Source organism: Chionomys nivalis, chromosome 7 (assembly GCF_950005125.1).
Source record: "Chionomys nivalis chromosome 7, mChiNiv1.1, whole genome shotgun sequence".
Lineage (NCBI taxonomy): Eukaryota > Metazoa > Chordata > Mammalia > Rodentia > Cricetidae > Chionomys > Chionomys nivalis.
Genome location: NC_080092.1, coordinates 96,608,342 through 96,628,246, shown reverse-complemented (window position 1 = coordinate 96,628,246; position 19,905 = coordinate 96,608,342). Strand labels below are relative to the sequence as shown.

Below are 19,905 nucleotides of genomic sequence, written 5' to 3'. Positions count from 1 at the left end.
CCCTACAAAAAAGAAAAGGGACAGAGGACATTATTTCATAGAAAAATATGAATAATAAGATAATCAGACTAGTTTTTAAATGAAGAAAAACACATAGCATGGCATTTAAATAATTTATTCACAGGATTTAAAAAAATTTTTTTAGCCCAGCGTGGTCTAAATAATAATATAAATATAATGAGTTTCAGAACAGCCAGAGCTGCATAGTGAGACTCCATTTCTTATTATTTAAATACATAGGTCTTTTCAATTCTGCTCCAGGGCCAGGAAACACTAATTTGGAGGACCCGAGCAGTCGATTCCCCAGGAAGGGCACAAAGCCTAGAATGAGGAAGTTAAACCAAGAGCACACCATTGTGGGAGGGATCCCCATGTCTTCTTCCTCTCTTCTTCCGGCATCCTCCCTCCAGGGAGAGACTCTGTGAGCTGCCGGCAGGGCACTGGGCTATTATTGGCATCTTTGCTTAGCTGGCTTGGGTTGAATATAATTGGAGAGTTACAAGTTTCACTGAATTCATGCTAACTTGTCAATACATGCCAGGCACTGGAGTGAGAGTCATTTAGCCTCTTTTCCGATTCCGTCCGCGTTTCAGTCGTGACGGTTGTCATAAACATAACCTGCTTTTCATAACGGCCTGCTCGGGAGTCAGCCTGGCAGCGCTGCAAGCCGGCAGACTCCTGCGCTCTCTCGCTGGCTGGCGCTCGAGCCTCAGCTGTCCCTCCTCTGAGCCAGCTGTGTTGACTCAGGACAACCGAAGGAACCAGCGCTTCCTCTGCCTCGGAAGGGAGACAACAGCTGCTCCCCACTCCCAGTTTAGCGTTAGGATTACAAGAGCTAGTGCAAGGATGGTGTTTGTAACACGGATGTGCAAACAGAAGGCTCTCAGCGCTCGGTGGGTAGCTGCCAGATTACACGGAGACATTGAAGGCATTTGAAAAACCCGCAGAAAGGCTCATATGTCCTTTGTTGTTGTTAAGCTAGGTAGGGACTCATATCCCAGGCCCAGGCTCTGTGTGTGTGTGTGTGTGTGTGTGTGTGTGTGTGTGTGTGTGTGTGTGCTGGTTCTCTCACTGATGTCAGGGGCTCACTGATTACACTGCCCTGGACAGTCAGGGTCTCCGTCACCCAGCATGGGATTTAAAGGCCTATGCCACCATGGCCAGCTTTTTATGTGGGTCCTCACCCTTTGAGTGGCGAGCACTTTTCCAACTGGACTGAGGCAGCTCCCCAGTCCTGACCTGGAGTTTCTGCTGCTCTTGCCTCCACCTCTCAAGTACTAGGATTAGAGGCAGTGCTGGGGATCAGACTCTGGGCTTCATGCAGACTCCGAAAGCACTCCAGAACTAAGCTCCATCTCCAGCTTATTTATGCACACAAAAGAAAGCCAATGATATTGTCTAAAGAAAGCCAATGATAACATCTAAAGAAAGCCTTTGCACGTGCCTAATTGATTATTTTCCCAGGCCTGGATGCCTGACTCACAGACACCAGCAAAAAAGTCACCCACACCACTAACAGCAGCAAAGATGGTGCAGCTGGGGCAGGGAAGGATCATGGGAGGTTTTGTAAGAGCTGATGCAGATCCAGTTCCACGGGGCCCTGATCCACTGGTTTCTCCTTCTCCAGGGACCCCAAGTAACCAACAGCTCTGGATAGAAAAGCAGTAGCCCTGCAGGCACACAGACCTGCTCAGTCACAAACAAGAACCATAGGACTGATCCCAAAGCTCCTGGTTCATCAGAGGAGCCAATGGCCGGCAGGTATTTACTGTGTTACTCTGTGTGGAATCCATCTCCAGACATGGCCTTAACATGTGATCTGGGGAAACAGTCTCCAGACATGACGTTTAACATGTGATCTGGGCAAACAGTCTCTAGACATGACCTTTAGCGTATGATCTGGGGAAACAAACTTGTCACCTCATCCAGAGCTTTTATCATAAATCAGGGGCTTGGGAAAGTGGCCCAGCAGTTAAGAGCACTTAGTGTTCTTCTAGGGAGGCCTGAGTTAGGTTCCCAGCACCCACATGGTAGCTCACAACTGTAACTCCAGTTCCAGGGGATCTGATGCCTTCTTCTGTCCTTCCAGGGAACCAGGCACACAAAGACTTCACATACATGTAGGCAAAACACCCCTACACGCACACCATAAATGAATCATGGCCTGGTGAGATAGCTCAGTGGATTAAGACATTTGCCACCAAGATTGACACCTGAATTCAATCCCTCTGGGAAAGAGAAGACTGACTCCAACCTGTATACCTGTTTCATAGTATGTGTATGCTCACACACACAGAAACACAAAAATAAATGTATTAAATCTTTTTTATTTTAAATCAGGTGAGCTGGGTTTGGTGGCACACACCTTTAATCTAACAGCACTGGGTAGGCAGAGGTCAGCCTGGTCTACATAGCCAGTTTCAAAACTATAGAGAAACTGTCTCAAATAAATAAATCAGGTGCAATTTTTGTTTTCTTGCTCTTTGGTTTGGGGACAGAGTCTGACGCTGTAGCCTAGGTTAGCCTGATATTTACTATGTAACCCAAACTGATGGATGACCTCCTGCCTCAGTCTCCCAGCGCGGGAAGTGTGAGCCAGCATTCCCAGCAGGCGTCTGTCTTTCAAAGAATGCCGCAGAGCAGTCTCAGACGTCAAGAGTCAGCAATTCCAACCACATTCAAGATGGCTTCAGCCCGCAGCCTATTCGTGAGGGGCGGGGCGACAGGTACACACTTCAGTTCGCCACTCCCAACATGGCGCCACCAGCGCGTCCCGGGGGCGGGGCGGAGGACGGAAGTGGGTGTGACCAGGACGGAAGCCGAGCGGGCTTCTGAGCGAAGTCAGCGGGCAGTGGGAGCAGGGCTGTCTGCTGCGATGATTCCACCGCAGGAGGCTTCCGCCCGGCGGCGAGAAATCGAAGACAAGCTGAAGAAGGTGAAGCAGGGGAGAAAGTGAAGCCAGGGCGCCAGGGCATGGACTGTCGGGGGAGAGGAGAGACGCGGGTGGGGGTAGGCCATGGGGGCGGGCGGTGGTAGTCTCCTCCCTCCGCCCGCTCGGCGTGACGTCCTTCCCTCCACTCCTTGCAGGAGGAGGAGACGCTGTCCTTCATCCGAGACAGCCTGGAGAAGAGCGACCAGCTCACTAAGAACATGGTGAGTAGCCCCTCAGCTGGGAGGCCGCAGACAGCCCACCGCCGGCCGCAGCGGAGGGGCTAGTGACGGACGGGTACCGGGCCCGAGTCCAGCGTGGGTAGCAACGGTGGTACTGTGTGGGCTTCGCTAGCTGCTCCCTGGTCTTCGCCCCCTCACTAAAGACACTGCGGGTCTGGACTTATTGTTGTGTGCGGTGCAAACGTTTAGTGATATACCTTGTAGATGGGCTGGGACTGGCCCCTGTCATTGTCATTCAGGTGCTGAGTGCTCGCCTGGAAGGCTGGTTCCGTGAGATTACCGACGCAGCGAAGTCCCAAGGGCTTTTGGGATAGCACCATCACAGAGAGCTAATGGATCTTAGACCTAGCCCTTGTCCCACAGCTTATTATGTATGAGGTTCTTAGCGGGCATGACTTGTTTTGGTTAGTTCGTCTGCTAAAACAGACAACGCCATTTTCCCAGCGTGTCTGTGAAGGGACGTAGAAATCAATGTCTGTTGCGCTCTGGTATATGATGGGTACTTTAACATGCTTTTATATCATTTTAAAAAAATGTTTTTATATTATTTTTTCGAGACGAGATTTCTCTGTGCAGCCCTAGCTGTCCTGGAACTCCATTTGTAGACCAGGCTGGCTTTGAACTCAGAGATCCACTTGCCTCTGCCTCCCCAGGGCTGGGATTAACAGTATGTCCCACCACCCACTTGCTTCTTTATTCTTAGAGGAAACTGGAACCCAGATTGAGTAGATACAAACCTGCAGTTGTGTTTAGTCACACAATAATAAATATAATAAAGTCACATACGTCTTTCATGCGATTTACCTTTAGGGAAAGAGGTTTTGAAGGTAACAACAATGTATTTGGGACTACTCTTCGTAAAGCCACACTTCCTGTTTAGTCTAGGAAAATGTCAGAGAGAACAGAAATTGAGATTGGGCTTCAAAGGGTAGAAAGGAAGCTGTTCTGAGGTGATTATTATTTCTTATTTATTTATTTAGGTTTTTCGAGACAGGGTTTTTCTGTAGCTTTGGAGCCTGTCCTCTTGTAGACCAGGCTGGCCTCAAACTCACAGAGATCCACCTGCCTCTGCCTCCCGAGTGCTGAGATTAAAGGTGTGCGCCACCACTGCCCAGCTTCATTTCTCTGTTAAAGTTTACTTTTACTCTGTGTGTATTTGCTCTGTGAGTGTGCAGTACCTTCAGGGGCCAGAAGAGGGCATCAGACCCTCTGGCAGTGGAGTTTCAAGGTAGTTAGTTGTGAGCAGTAATGTGGGTACTGAGAACTGAAGTCAGGTCCTCTGCAAGAGCAGCCAGTGCTCTTAACATCCCCCCCCCCCAAGCCATCCCTCCATCTCCCTAGGGTGATCATCTTAGGAAGAATTAGTTTGATGTTTTTCTTGCCTGAAGACAAGCACCAGCTGCTCCTCCAGAGGGCCTGAATTCAATTTCCAGCACTCACATGGTAGCTCACAACTGTCTGTAAATACAGTTCCAGGGGATCTGGCCTTCTTGCAGAGACATACATGCAGGAAAAAACAAGCAAACAAACTCAATGCACATAAAAATAAATAAATCTTTTTTTTTTTTATTCTTTTTTAATTAAAATTTCCAACTGTTCCCCGTTTCCCATTTCCCTCCCCCATAAATAAATCTTAAAAAAATTAAAAAGATGAAATTTCACCAGTTTATCTTGAATCACGTATCATACCAAATTAGGGACAAGCCCACTGTGTTCCTTCCTGTATGTAGCTTACTGTCTAGAAAACCAAGAAAAGGTAAGAGATGCCAGGATAACCCTGAGACCTGAGAGCCAAAGGCCTTCCTCCCGCAGGTGTCTATCCTGTCGTCCTTCGAGAGCCGGCTCATGAAGCTGGAGAACTCCATCATCCCCGTGCACAAGCAGACGGAGAATCTGCAGAGGCTGCAGGAGAATGTAGAAAAGACATTATCCTGCCTGGACCACGTCATCAGCTATTACCACGTAGCCAGCGACACTGAGAAGATCATCAGGGAGGGGTGAGTTGCATGCAGAAGTTGCATAACTAATGTCTCCTGGCCCAGTGACTCAAGGCCCAGAAGGGAAATAAACATATTTGAGCTTAGTGTCTCTCGTGTGCATTCTCTCCCCGTCTGGCATACCATGTCCTCAGTCCATCATTTTAACCCCCATTCTCCAAGGCTGATCCAGTGTTTTTACTGCCCAGTCCCACAGGCAGGCTGGAAGAATACCTGGGAAGCATGGCGAAAATCCAGAAGGCTGTGGAGTATTTTCAGGACAACAGCCCAGACAGTCCCGAGCTCAACAAAGTGGTAAGAAATCAGTGGGATCCTGTGAGACAGATGAGACCTCCATTCCTGGTCTCATGAGCAACACGGGACCAGTGTAAAGAAGCGTGTAGAAGCCAGGTGTGGCGACTCGTGCTTAGCACTTGTGAGACTGAGGCAGGAGGAACATGAGTTTGAGGCCAGCCTGAGATACATAGTGTTCCAGACTAGCCTGGGTTATATAGTAAAGCCATATCTCAAAATACTAAAAAGTATATAAGATATGCCAGGCAGTGGTGGTGCACGCCTTTAATCCCAGCACTTGCGAGGCAGAGGCAGGTGGATTTCTCTGAGTTCAAGGCTAGCCTGGTATACAGAGTAAGTTCCAGGACAGCCAGGACTACACAGAGAAAACTTGTCTTGAAAAGTTAAATAAAAAGAATAAGATACATAGTATTCAAAATGTAGGCGTTAGGTCCTGTGCCTCAGGAATTATAGACATAACTTTCTTTGATCATACTTTATAGTTTAGTTAAATTATTTCAAATGTAAGTTTAACATTTGATTTTTATATATGCATTGGTGATTTCTCCACTTCAGTAAAGTGAAGGTCTACCTCGGCCTGGTGCCTCACTAGCACTCAGGATGTTGAGGCAGGAGGATTGCTGTAAGTCCAGATTGGGCTACATAGTGAATCCCAGGCTGGCCAAAGCTGCATAGCAAAACCCTGTCTCGAAGCCATAAAACAAAACCAATAAATCACATAAAATTAACCATTTCAGCCACGCATGATGTCAAGTGCCTGTACTCTTGGCATTTGAGAGGCAGAGGCAGGAGGATTACTTCAAATGTGAGGCCAGCCTGGACCGTATTTCATACTTCAGGCCAATAGGGGCTCACAAAACCAAACATGAGTTGTTGCCCTTGAGATTCTTATGAAGCACAGTTTGGTGGCCTGTGTGCCTGCCGTTGTCCCACTCTGACCCCGGGTGACCTTCAGAATCTTTCATCTCCCCGAACCCAAGCTGTGTGATTTAATGTGTGCCCTAAGTGCCCTGTCAGGGCGTTCTGTCAGCGTGGGTCGGTTGAAGAAAGAAGGCGCTCAAGATGAAATGTTAAGGCCTGCACGGCAGCAGGAAGAGTCAGCCTCTCTGACGGCCTAAACCCTAGACAGCTGTACAAAGGAGTATTTATCAATTGTTACACAAATATTTCCTCATACCAAGGTCTCTAATCTAATTTACATGTCTTCTTTTTAATTTATTTATACTGTATGTGCATAGGTGTTTTGCGTACATGTATGTCATCGTGAGGGTCCTAGGTCCCCTGGAACTGGAGTTACAGACAGTTGTGAGCTTCCATGTGGGTGCTAGGAATTGAATCTTGGTCTGGAAGTACCCCTGAACCATCTTTCCAACCACAAGAAGGGGTCCGTGGAGGGCTATCTGCACCTTCATCCTATTGCTGGCCCCCTTTTGGAAGTTGGGGATGCCAAGTATCAAATACGTTACACGTGCTAGGCAAGCGTTCTACCACTGGCCTATTTTCTTTTTTTTTTTTTTTAAATATTTATTTATTTATTACATATACAGTGTTCTGCTTTCATGTATGATTGCAGGCCAGAAGATGGCACCAGATCTCATTACAGATGGTTGTGAGCCACCATGTGGTTGCTGGGAATTGAACTCAGGACCTCTGAGCCATTTCTTTAGCCCTGGCCTATTTCCTTAGACACTAATAGTCCTTTTTTTTTTTTTAAATCTTTTAAAATAATTTGTTTATTTTATGTCTATGCACCATGTGCATGCAGTGCCCTCAGAGGTCAGAAGGGGCATCAGATCATCCCCTAGTTCTAGAGTTTCAGGTAAGACACCCCACACTAGGAAGTGCCCCTCTCCCCCCTCGACTGTTTGCGTGTTTTGTTTTCAGTGTGCTTACATGGTGCTGGGGACTGAACCTAGGGACTCACACATAGTAAGCAAGTGGTCTACCACGGAGCCCGTCCCAGCCGCAGAAGGCCTTTGCTTAGGAGCAGCCTTGCCCCTTTCCTCTGGCCCTGGGCTCTGTCAGAAATGAGGGGTATGTGATACTGTGTGATGAGCCAGTAACTAGCCAGTGGTCTTGGGTTGCCCAAGGTCCACTTGGCTATTTTGAGGACTGATCTCCCTAGGGGAGGTAGTTTAGTACACCAGTAGCTGCAATACCACAGCCCCTCAGTGGTAAACCTGTCTTTTGTCAGGTGCTTCTTTGCGTGTGTGTGTGTGTGTGTGTGTGTGTGTGTGCGCGCGCGCGCGTGCGTGCGTGTGTGCGTGCGCCTGTCTGTCTATCTATAGATGTGTGGGTGGGTGCACATGTATCCGTGTGTATGTGGAGGCCAGAGGCCAACCTGAGGTACTGTTCCTCAGTAATGAGGACTTGTTTTTTTTTAAAGATTTATTTATTTTTTAAAGATTTATTTATTTATTATGTAGACTCTTTTGGCTTGCATGCCAGAAGAGGGCACCAGATCTCATTATAGATGGCTGTGAGCCACATTGCTGGGAATTGAACTCAGGACCTCTGGAAGAGCAGTCAGTGCTTTTAACCTCTGATCCATCTCTCCAGCCCTGACATCTTGTTTTTTGAGACAGGGTCTCTCACTGGAGCTGGCTCACTGATTAGGCTGGACCAGCCAGCTGCTGCATCCCAGGGATCTGCCTGTCTTTACACGCACACCTGAGCAAGGGTTAAGCCACGTGTCACCGTATGAGGGCGGTCCTCTGACTTCCGTGTCACCGTATCAGGGCGGTCCTCTGACTTCCGCACCACCGTAGCACATGTGCACATGTTTGTATTTTTGTTCTTGAGACAGGGTCTCACTGTGTAGAGAGCTGCCTGACTCTGTCTCTCTCTCTCTCTCGAGTGCTGGGATTAGAGGTGTATGCCACCACATCCAGGCTCATACCTAGCTAGCTGTCTAGGTGGGTGCTGGGATAGAACTTAGGTTTTTGTGCTTGCATGGCAAGCAAATTCCTAACTGACCTATCTTCCTCGGCCTTGGCTTCTCTGTTTGAGTGTAATGTGGTTTGTTTTTGTTTTGTTGTTGTTGTTGTGACAGGTTTCTCTGGGTAGCTCTGACTATCTTGGAACTTGCTCTGTAGACCAGGCTGGCCCCAAACTCCCAGAGAACCACCTGCCTCTGCCTCTCGAGCACTGGTTTAGCATAATGTATTTAAGGTTCATCTGTTTGCAGCATACTGTACCAACTTACCTGCTTGTTTCTTTTACAAATCCCTTTTTTTTTTTATTTTTTTTAAAGATTTGTTTATTTATTATGTATACAGTATTGTCAGTATTCTGTTTGCATGTGTGTCTGCAGGCCAGAAGAGGGCACCAGATCTCTTTACAGATGGTTGTGAGCCACCATGTCGTTGCCGGGAATTGAACTCAGGACCTTGACCACTGAGCCATTTCTCCAGCCCTACAAATCCCTTTCTAACTAGAGGACAGTTAGCAGTGAAAATGAGAAAATAATAAACTAATGCTTGTTAAGCAGAGTTTGACCTGTGAACATCAAGCATTTTTTGTTTATTTTTAGACAGGACCTCACTGTGTTGTCCTGACTGTCCTCAGACTCACAGAGATCCACCTGCCTCTGCTTCTTGAGTGCTAGGATCAAAGGTGTGCGCCACCATACCTGGAGCAACCATCAGTTTTGAGAAACCGAAGGAAAGGAAATTGCCAAGTCAGGCTTCCTAGGGTTTCTTCCGTGCTTTGAGGGAGGAGTGGCTGGGGTTCCAGAGGCCCAAGGGCAGGAAGGACAGGGGCCAGCTCAGCAGCCTTCTTCCCTTGTCCTCACAGAAGCTGCTGTTTGAGCGGGGGAAGGAGTCCCTGGAGTCTGAGTTCCGCAGTCTGATGACCCGGCACAGCAAGGTTGTCTCCCCTGTGCTCATCCTGGACCTGATCAGTGGTGATGATGACCTGGAGGTCCAGGAAGATGTGACCCTGGAGCACCTGCCTGAGAGTGTGCTCCAGGATGTCATCCGCATCTCCCGCTGGCTGGTGGAGTACGGCCGGAACCAAGGTGAGCAGCACTGGACAGGGCTCCCTGTCCAGAAGAATGGCAGCTTTCCCGCCACCTCCCCCAGCATTTCTCTCTCTCTCCCTCTCTCTCCCTCTCCCTCTCTCTCTCTCTCTCTCTTTCTCTCTTTCTTTCTCTCTCTCTCCCTCCCTCCCTCCCTCCCTCCCTCCCTCCCTCCCTCCCTCCCTCCCTCCCTCTCTCTCTCTCTGGAGTTGTAGGTGGTTGTGAGCCACCTGATATGGGTACTGGGAACTGGACTTGGGTTCTCTGAAAGCAGCTAGTACCTATACCTCGCACCCCCCCAACATAGACCAGCAACAAAAACAAAGGCAAAACAAAGCAGAAAAACACATGCTACCAACACAAGCTGGTAGGGTAGGTGGTAGCTCTGTAGAGAGGGCTTGCCTGGCATACGGGAATTCCTCGCTTGTTCTGTTGGAGGATAGCTTTTCCCTTGGAGACTCTGCCTGGTTTGAGATGAGATTAACCAGTGGCATCATGGCCTCTGCTGCCCCACTGTACAGATGTGAAGCAGAGTGGGGGCCCCGGCCGCTGGCATACTTCTGTTCCTGTCTCTCTCCAGATTTCATGAATGTCTACTACCAGATCCGCTCTAGCCAGCTGGACCGCTCCATCAAAGGCCTGAAGGAGCATTTCCGCAAAAGCAGTTCCTCCTCTGGGGTGCCCTACTCCCCTGCCATCCCCAATAAGAGGAAAGACACACCTACCAAGAAACCCGTCAAGCGGCCAGGTGAGCTCACCCTGACCATTTAGCCGGAGAATTACAGGGTTATCTTTGTCCACTCTGGGGTGAGCAGTATCAGTCCATGTCTGTGGTCACCCAGCTCCTAGGGACACAGGATAGAGCAAATGTCCCCTATCCAAAAGACCTTGTAGATTCTTGTACCCAGCAGCTATGTGATTTCCATAAGATTTGGGGTTGGAGAGGCAGGGCCACTAGTGTGCTTAATTGTCTCTGAGGCAGGGTGGCAGAGGCCATAGGTCAGAGTGACCTGCTAGGTCTCCTTCCCCTTGCTGTGTGGTCCAGTTGGGTGAGAAGGGGCAGGTACCCCAGCTTTCCAGAGAGCCAAATGAATATAAACTGCTTCTTAGTTGGAAAGTGGGCATGGCATAGAGGTGGGTGCGGGCAGTGAGACATCGCTCTCCTGGGAGCAGCCCACTGTCCACTCCTGACCTCAGGTCCATATGGTCTGTGCTCCAGGCTAACTGTCTCTGTCAGCCTGGCAGTCCTCAGCCCCAGGAGAGATAGGATGTTCCAGTAGCACCAGGAGAGAAAGCCAGTGGGCTGGAACGAGCACCCGCGTGGGCTTCCAGCTGCTGCTCAGACCTGGCTAGGGAACATGCTCTCCTAACAGCAGGCCTTGAGTAGAGTGCACACCCTCATTTTCCAGTCCCCAGCCCTCCAAGCCCTTTGGAGCAACCACATCACCTGCTTCTCAGGCTTTGCTTAAGGTTGGAGACACGGCCAAGAGAGGCTGCCTTCTGGGCTTGGTGGCCTCTGCAGGACATGTATTGTCTTCTACCCTTTAGTGAGGTTCCTGGACGCCCCAGTAGAGAACTTGCTGGAAACAGGGACTCTTCTAACACCCCTGATGGACCAGCTGCCTGCATGCTTGGGGTCCATGCCTTCCTATGGGGAGGAGCTGTGTCCATGAGGCTCCCAGGGCTTCAGCTGCTCTGCTCGCTTCCTCTTCCTCCTGGTTCTTTGACAAGCCAACTAGGTTTTAGGACCTTGTTTGCCCTGCTCCAGTGTCCACTGGCCTGCAGGTTCTAGCCTCTCAGAAAGATGGGTAGACATACCCCAGGGCTCTCCATCAACTTAACCCGTCCTTGTGGAGATGCAAAGGACTGTGAGGCCCCTGTGGTTCTGGAGGGTTCTAGGAGTTGGCAGGAGTGAGTGGACTCAGACTGAGGTGAGGGTGATGGAGTCAGGCCCTCACTCTGAGGCACCAACCTCAGCATCTGCTCTTCTAATTGGGCACCTGATGGACTCGGTTGCTGCCAGGTCGCTTCCCCATTTCCTCGCAGCCAGTGTGCTGGTTAGGTCCCTGCTGGGCCCACAGGCCATCTGCTCCTGGGTAGGTTGTGGGGCAGGAATCTGACTCACTCAATTACTAGGGTGCTCACTGAGGAGGGAACATGGAGAGAAGCAGATGTGAGCTGGCCTGCCAGAAAGAGTTAGTGGTAGCTAATTTCAGTGTGGTACAAACAGAATGAGCCTGCTGAACCCTGCCCCGCCCTGCATAGCCTGGTGGGTGCTGTGAGGACAGCAGCCTTGCATTCAGCTGTGGAGAAGTCTCAGGAAAGGTGGTGCAGTCTGCTCCTGCATGACTCACCTCCCCGGTACATTTGCTAACTAGGAGCAGTGCCTGCTGGCTGACAAGCTGCCTGTGTCCTCACACTGTGGGCTCTGAGCTGTCTGCATCCCAGGAGCCGGGCTGCCACACTTCATTAGTTCTCGTTTGTGATGCTATCTGTTCTTTTCCCCCACCGCAAGAGCTTGTCGCCTTTACCAGCTACTTGCGGGTGGTGGCTCCTGTAGCCCCTCCTAGCTTTTCAGTTTGTCACCATCACTGCGTCGGCTGAGTGTCTTCTGGGGTGTGGGGGCCTCCATCTCCATCATAGCTCTGCAGGAAGCTGAGACCTGTTTTCCCAACCCCAAACCCCTCAGGGCCGCCTGCCCTAGGCTGCTGTCTGGCTTATGTCCCAACACTGAGCATGCTCAGGGAACTCAGCCTGGAGTTTCAGCTAGTCTCCAGGAAACCCCCAGGTTACCCTGTCCTGCCCTTAAGTGTGAGAGCTTTGCCGCTAGGCCTTCAGCCCACTCCTCTAGGACGCTACTCAGCAGAACCTTTTCCTTCCCAGCTGGATCTTTATGCCCCTCCTTTTAGTCACCTCCTGTCCCTCCTAAAGTGAACTCAGATCCAGAACTGAGGGTCAGTGCCAAGCCCAGGGCTGAATTTGGCCATACTTTTTGCTCTCCATCCTTCAGGGTCTCCGATGACCCTGGCAGGACCTGCTGGCAGAGGTGTTGAGGGGCACACTTGCTGTTGGGGCGGGTGCGGGCTGGGCAGGTGGAGGGTCGCTGCTGTTTTCTCTCACTCATTTCCTAGGTCTTCCTCTCTCCTCTCTGTGGCTCTGGTGACAGGGACGATCCGTAAGGCTCAGAACCTTCTGAAACAGTATTCCCAGCATGGTCTAGATGGGAAAAAGGGGGGCTCTAACCTCATTCCTCTGGAAGGTAACCACCCTGTGTTCCTTTTCCGTCACCCCACTTCTACTATGAGTCCACTCACTCATTAGGCAGGGCAGAGCCTCTCCCAGGAGGCCTTGGGGCAGATCCTGAGGGGGCTGGGTGGGAGTGGCAAACCGTTGATGCTCCTCAGTCTTCAGTGGGCCCAAGGACAAGTTTCATGTCCCTGGCTTTGTCCTGCCTGGCTCTGCCCTTCCTAAGGTTCGTCCTCCCTGTCTCTGTCTTTGTGTCCTGTGTAAACTTAGAGAAAATTGTCTTGGGGCAGCCCTTTCACGCCCAGATCAGCAGGGCAGGACCAGGTTGGTCAAAACCTCCCGGCTACTGCTCTGTAGAAAGGGAGCTTCTTGCAGCTAAGGGGACAGGGCTGCCTAGAGAACATGTTCCTCCCCCGCCGCCAGGAGAGGGACAGCCAGTCCAGCTGTGGTGGTGGACCCACCTCCTCCAAAAGAGTTGCCCTGGGACGCAAAGGATGACTGTCCTCACTCAACACCGACATTTCTCGGTTTCCCTGGGGCCATGTACCTTCTCTTGGCCTCCCCATGTTAGAAAGCAAACAGCCAGGGATGGTCCTAAGCACTCCCTGAGAGTCAGGCTTGAAACGGCTGTTCCCAGTGGGGTTTGAGGTAGTGGAGGGGCTCAGAGCCCTCCTCGGTGCTCCCTCCCTATGCCCCATTTCACGCTCCACTCCGCTCCTGGAGATCAAGGGCTTCTTCCCTATACCCCAAGGGGCAGCTGCCTGTCCCCTGGATAAACGCTGCTTGTGTTTGTGCGACTGACATCTTGCTAGGTCACGAGCAGGATTTCCGAGTTAAGCACCTGTCTGAGGCCCTGAACAAGCACGGGCCACTGGCCAGTGAGTATTGTAGTTCAGCCAGCCTCGTAGGCCATAGCCCTCTGCTCCCTCATACTTCTTAGGGTTTGGTGAGATTGGTAATGACCGTTATAGGAGCCTCATCTCCCAGATTGAGGACCACAGTGACTGCCTCTTAAAGTGGACACTGCCGCCTGCCCATCCCACACTGCCCTCTTCCAAGCCCAATTCAGAATCCTCAGGCCTGGGGTCAGACGACCTTACCCAGGACATTGGTTTAGGAACTTTCCTTCCCTCGAGCTTTCTCCACCACCTCTCATATTTGCTCTGGGGCCATGAGTGCTGCCTGTGCTGAGTAGAAAGATGCCAGGACAGCGTTTGGACTTGGCACCTGCTCTCCCAGACCTGCCAGAGCCGTTCTCATGGCAACCTGTTACATAGTCTCTCTTTCTGCTCACTGCTGCTCTGGGCTAGCCCAGGCGCTCAGGAACACGCTGTCCCTCCAGGGAGAGATGACATGCTGGATGTGGAGACTGACGCCTACATTCACTGCGTCAGCGCCTTTGTCAAGCTGGCCCAGAGCGAATACCAGCTGCTGACGGACATCATCCCCGAGCACCATCAGAAGAAAACCTTTGACTCCTTGATTCAGGTCTTACCCCGCCCTCCCGCAGCTCTGAACACCGGCCCATGTGACTTACTGCAGAAGCTATTGGGGGGGGGGCAGCCTGTCACCCGAAACCCTTGACTCTGGTGTAGTCCATGACCCCTCTCCATCCTTCACACCCTCAGGGTGCCCCCACTGTCCCTAGGAACCTGCTTTGCTCTGTGCCTTCCTGACAGGGTCCTTGTCCTTCTCCCAGGATGCACTGGACGGACTGATGCTCGAGGGGGAGAACATCGTGTCTGCTGCCAGGAAAGCCATCATCCGCCATGACTTCTCCACAGTGCTCACAGTCTTCCCCATCCTGCGGCACCTCAAGCAGACCAAGCCTGAGTTTGACCAGGTGCTCCAGGTATGTGGGCCTTTCTCACGCGGCTTGCTTTATTCCATGCGCTCCTACCTCTCTTCTGAGGTGGCTCTGAGGGGCTTTGGACAAGTTAGGATGCTCACCAGGTAAGAGAAGAGCTCTAGCTAACCTTGAACTGGAAAATGTGGCTCTGGAGTAAGGGCTAGGAATTAGACACACAGCCCTCTGGAGAGGACAGTGAGAGGACTCTGATGAAGATGTCAACCATCCTTCCTCAGGGCACAGCAGCCAGCACCAAGAACAAGCTGCCCAGCCTCATCACCTCCATGGAGACCATTGGAGCCAAAGCACTAGAAGACTTTGCTGACAACATTAAGGTACCCGCAGCCCCTTTCCCTTTCACCAGACCCAACTTGCTCACTGAGCTCTGGGGACCCCTCAGAGAGCAAGCCTTCAAGAGAGTCAGGTTTGCTCTGTAGAAAAACCCCTGCACTGCTGGTTTCCTGAGGAGACCCTCTGGGCTCTGCTGTTTCTTCCCCGGCACTGATGCCCTTGGAGGCAGACATCCTTGTCTTGCTCAGCTTCTGAGGCTGAGGGGCAGCATAACTCCGATGTACCAGGAGGTGGCGCCATAGGAAGGCCAACTAGGGCTCACGATGAACCAGAGGCCACTGGTGAGAGCCCTTTTCTGGGAACCAGAGGCTGTTTTTTTTCCTTCCCACAGAATGATCCAGACAAAGAATACAACATGCCCAAGGATGGCACCGTGCACGAGCTCACAAGCAACGTAGGTGATACTCAAACGCTGCTGGCGAGGTGGGACAAAGCACTCCAGCTCAGACGCTGGGGGTACAGCACCAGTGGGAACCCTCCCTTCAGTTACTGGTGGTGAGGGGCCAGCTTCTCCAGCACACAGGCCCTCTCGGGCAGCCAGAGTCCAAAGATAGCACTTGACTTTCCGGTTGCTCTTGTCACTGTGAAGACCCTGGGCACAAGACCTGCCCTGCTAGTTGGAAGGGTGTATAGGAAGCCATTACCTTGGGCCTACCCCTGACCCTCTCGGGTGTGTTCTTTCTACCAGGCCATCCTTTTCCTACAGCAGCTTCTGGACTTTCAGGAGACGGCAGGTGCCATGCTGGCCTCTCAAGGTACACAACACCCGAGTTAGGCTTGCCTGTGCCCTTCTGCCCCCTCTTGCCTGGGGACATAGAGTTAGGCCCCTAGGAGGCCCCTAACTTGCTCTGGGTGAGGGCAGGGTGTGCTGAGGGGTGGAGTGGGATTAAGACTGGCCTGTGGGGGAGCCCAAGCCCCATGGACTTGTTGAGAGTGAGCATAAGGAGGGCTGGGTTTGTTGGCAGTCTTATGAACCCCAACCCTTTGCTTGCTCCTTTGGCTGTCAGTTCTGGGGTGGGCACTGCAGGTCTCAGGTGCTCATCCTGCTGTGCCCAGCTTGCGTGCTCCTCCACTCCTCCTGCATCGTCTGCCTACTCTGTTGCTCCATCTCCTCGCTGCCCCTTGGTGGGGCTGGAGCTTGGGAGGCTGGCATGTAAGGAAGGGTGCTTGCTCTTCTGGGCGTTTTTGTTTGGGGGGCAAGACGCCAAGGAGCTGCTGGTTCTCTCGGGCTGCGCTCTCCAGTGTGTTCTGGTCTTGAGTTAGTTCGGCTTGGTGTGTCTGCTGGCTGTGTCTGGCTGTCATGGGGGAAGGTCTGCTTGGCTTGGGGTGACACAGCCATTTCTAACCTGTTTTTTGCACTTTTGCATCTTTCTCCCTCCTCTGTTTCCCTCCTCCCCCTCTGTGTGCACTGCCTGTCACTCCGTAGTTCTTGGGGACACATACAATATTCCTTTAGACCCCCGAGGTAAGCAGTGTGTCCCCCAGCCCCATTCTCCCCTCCAAAGCCCGGTGGGTAAGGTTCCCAGGGAACCAGTTCTCAGAACCCACTGGGGGCAGGGCAAAGGGGCATGAGTTCTTTAAGGATGCCCTTATTTTCTCCTCTTCCCTTCATAGCTGCCTTCTGTCTCCAAGTCTATTCAGGCAGTACCCTAATGGGTCTAGCACCCTAAGAACACCCCCTGGCTAGCCTGGCCCTTCCTTCCCCTTGGCCTGCTGTGCATCAGCAGGGTGGGGGTTTCAGGAGCATGTGAAGAGAAGGTGGAAAGACAGGGTGGCCCTGTCCAGAAACCCTTGCTGTTGGCAAATAAGTAAAAGGATCTAATAGATACCACCCATCTTATTATGTTGGGGACTAGGCTGGGAAAGCGGGGAAGGCGTTGGTACCCTACACCTCTCCTACCTGCCTGCCTGCTATCATGGGTAGGTTCCTTAGCCCATTATTGTAGAGGACAGCCCTGAGATCCAGAAAGAGTCCATAATGCTTCCTGTAGCTCAGCAGGTGCCCACATCTGCCTGAGCTCTTCCTTCAGTCCTGCCTGCCCCAACATTTCCTCCTCTGCCCCTGGGGTGTGGAAAGGGCCCTCAAGGGTGACCATTGCCACCACAGTAACAGCTCATCTCCTCTCAGAAACCAGCTCTTCGGCCACCAGCTACAGCTCCGAGTTCAGCAAGCGCCTGCTGAGCACCTATATCTGTGAGTCTCCCTGGCAGAACCCCCTCTGTCCCCCCTCCCTGGCCTCAGTGCTGTCCTCTTATTCCTGGGTCCCTCCCTGACCATGGAATAGTAACCTGCATTCTAGTTCAGGACCCTAGCTCTGAGAAGGGCTTCAGAGGCCTGGGAGTCAGAACACGGAAGAGTTGTCAGGACAGCAAGCAGGGCAGTCCGTAGTGCTCGGATCCTGTGATGTACGTGGCCCTGTCTTTCTGTATAGGCAAAGTCTTGGGAAACCTGCAGCTGAACTTGCTGAGCAAGTCCAAGGTGTATGAGGACCCAGCACTGAGTGCCATCTTCCTACACAACAACTATAACTACATCCTCAAGTCCTTGGAGAAGTAAGTGGCCCTGCCTTGGCTGGGCAGCCATGCCAGCCTCTGCCTTCCAGGACCGGACGCTGCATTTGCAGCCTCCTAGCCTTATGTGCTTCAGTCTCTGGTCAGCAACCAAGCCTCCATTTGAGCTCAGGAAGGTTCCGAATGGGAAGCCGCTAAGGCCAGCAATTTCTGGACCCCAGGAATTTCTTCTCTTTCTCTTCTTCTTCCTCCTTCACTCAGGTCTGAGCTGATCCTGCTGGTAGCTGTGACCCAGAAGACTGCTGAGCGTTCCTACCGGGAGCACATCGAGCAGCAGATCCAGACCTACCAGCGCAGGTAAGAGGCCACCAGCCCTCTGCGGTCCCCCTGAACCCACCACACTTCCTTGTCAGCCCCTCATAGCATGAGGCCAGCAGTTCCTGCTGTGTCACTGGTAACCCACCGTCTATTTTCCTTCTTGGGGTTCGTTGTCAGTGCTAGGCTGAGTATGCGCAGGCTGAGTAAGGAGCGGCCACTAGCTAAGCCCCAGCACTCATGGGTGGAGAGAGCAGCTCCCTCCTCCTCCCCATAGCCTCTTCAGAATGGTCTGTCAAGTGTCACGGCTAAGAATGGTTGAAAAGGGGACTGTCAGAGATGTGAACAATGCTTAGTCCTGGAGAAGAGTGGGGTTGTGGGAGCCCTTGAACTTGGAAAGGTTCTGGGCATTTCTCTGGTCCTCTGGTTTCCTTGGCCTGTTTCTTTCTGAGTATCTCCCACTTCCTTCCTGTTTATCTGTCCTCTGCTCCCTCTTTTCCCATCTGTTTCTCTCTCTTAATTTGCCACAATATTGGTGTGAACTCTGGTCGGCAACATTTGTTCAGTTTATCGAGCGCCTGCTGCTTCCTGTTCCTAATTGTCAACGCGAGCAGCTTGAGCGTTTTCCATTCCCAAGGAGAGCATCTCTGACCCAGATAATTCCTACTGCCCCCACCTTCAGTAGATTGAGAGGTTTGAAAAACAAACCCAGCTGACTTTAGGGAAGAAGTAGCTGTCTGAAGTTGCCCCTCTCTCTGTCTTCTCACCCTGCTGTCTGGCAGCTGGTTAAAGGTGACTGATTACATCACAGAGAAGAATCTTCCGATGTTACAGCCTGGAGTCAAGGTAGGCCTAAGGCCTGTGCCAGGAAGGGGTGTCAGGCCCATGTGATGCTTGTATCTTAGGAGAAATGGACAAGCATCTCTCTGGACGGAGATGGTGTGAGGCCATGAGGGCGGCAGGAGAGGGTTGGGGGCAGAAGAGGGCGTCGTGGTTCTGCTCTGAGCAAGGTCTTCTCTGTTGCCTCCCTCTGCTCTCTGGACCCCCAGCTCCGGGACAAGGAGCGGCAGGTGATCAAGGAACGTTTCAAGGTGAGTCAAGGGCTTCCCTCCTGCTGATTGCTGCTGCCACATCGGCTACACAGACACAAAGCTTTTGTCTCTTGGTCCCTCCTTCCTTCCTGTTTGGTGGTCAGGGCTTCAATGATGGCCTTGAAGAGCTGTGCAAGATTCAGAAGGCCTGGGCCATTCCAGACACAGAGCAGAGGGACAAGATTCGACAAGCTCAGAAAACCATTGTCAAGGAGACCTATGGGGCCTTTCTGCACAGGTGAGCCCACCCCCTCCTGGGCCCTCTGCTGCCCGCTTTCCAGGTGACCTACATGCTCTTTTCCTCAGGGAAGTAAAAGTTTGCAATAGGGTAGACAGCATGTTTGGTGCTCTGGGCTTTGGAATGTCGTTTAGGAGTACCCCTGCCATCTTAGCACCCGGTCGGAGGGTTAGGGGAGCTCACACTTAGGCTGAGAGTGGAGATTCTCTCCCCCTTGACCTCTTACCATGGTGCCTGGTCAGGTATGGCAGCGTGCCCTTCACCAAGAACCCTGAGAAGTACATCAAGTACCGTGTGGAGCAGGTGGGCGACATGATCGATCGCCTTTTCGACACCTCCGCCTAAGCCTGCCCGTGTGCTGCCTCGTTCCTCCAGACTCCCACGTCATTGGACTGATGAACCAGTGTTAGTATACCTCTGTGCCGGGAACCCTGTCCTTGCTGTTTGCATCTCCCCTGCAGATGAACCAGTGTTAGTATACCTCTGCGCCGGGAACCCTGTCCCTGCTGTTTGCAGCTCCCCCGCGGCCCACATCTCCCTGTCCCTGCTGTTTGCAGCTCCCCTGCGAATGAGCCGGTGTTAGTATACCTCTGCGCCGGGAACCCTGTCCCTGCTGTTTGCATCTCCCCTGCGGATGAGCCAGTGTTAGTATACCTCTGCGCCGGGAACCCTGTCCCTGATGTTTGCATCTCCCCTGCAAATGAACTGGTGTTAGTATACCTCTGCGCCGGGAACCCTGTCCCTGCTGTTTGCAGCTCCCCCGCGGCCCACATCTCCTGTCACACTAGCACTTGCCCAGAATATGGGGTCCTCTCACATCTTGA

At 52.0% G+C, this 19,905-nt stretch overlaps 1 protein-coding gene across 4 annotated transcripts; it reads left to right on the top strand.

Moving 5' to 3' along the window:
- Positions 1-2,824: 2,824 nt before the first annotated feature.
- Positions 2,825-19,800, top strand: Exoc7 (exocyst complex component 7). Of its 4 annotated transcripts, XM_057774066.1 has the most exons (20): positions 2,825-2,935; positions 3,088-3,153; positions 4,984-5,168; positions 5,357-5,462; positions 9,258-9,480; positions 10,061-10,228; positions 12,647-12,739; positions 14,069-14,214; positions 14,426-14,578; positions 14,812-14,910; positions 15,258-15,320; positions 15,615-15,681; positions 16,353-16,391; positions 17,055-17,120; positions 17,359-17,479; positions 17,699-17,794; positions 18,535-18,598; positions 18,802-18,843; positions 18,948-19,081; positions 19,324-19,800. In XM_057774066.1, exons 1-20 carry the CDS (start codon positions 2,876-2,878, stop codon positions 19,424-19,426), a joined length of 2,094 nt encoding a protein of 697 aa, XP_057630049.1. In that variant the 5' UTR covers positions 2,825-2,875; the 3' UTR covers positions 19,427-19,800. The 4 variants fall into 4 exon arrangements, with proteins under 4 accessions (XP_057630049.1, XP_057630051.1, XP_057630050.1 ...); XM_057774068.1 differs by lacking the exon at positions 12,647-12,739; XM_057774067.1 differs by lacking the exon at positions 16,353-16,391.
- Positions 19,801-19,905: the final 105 nt, after the last annotated feature.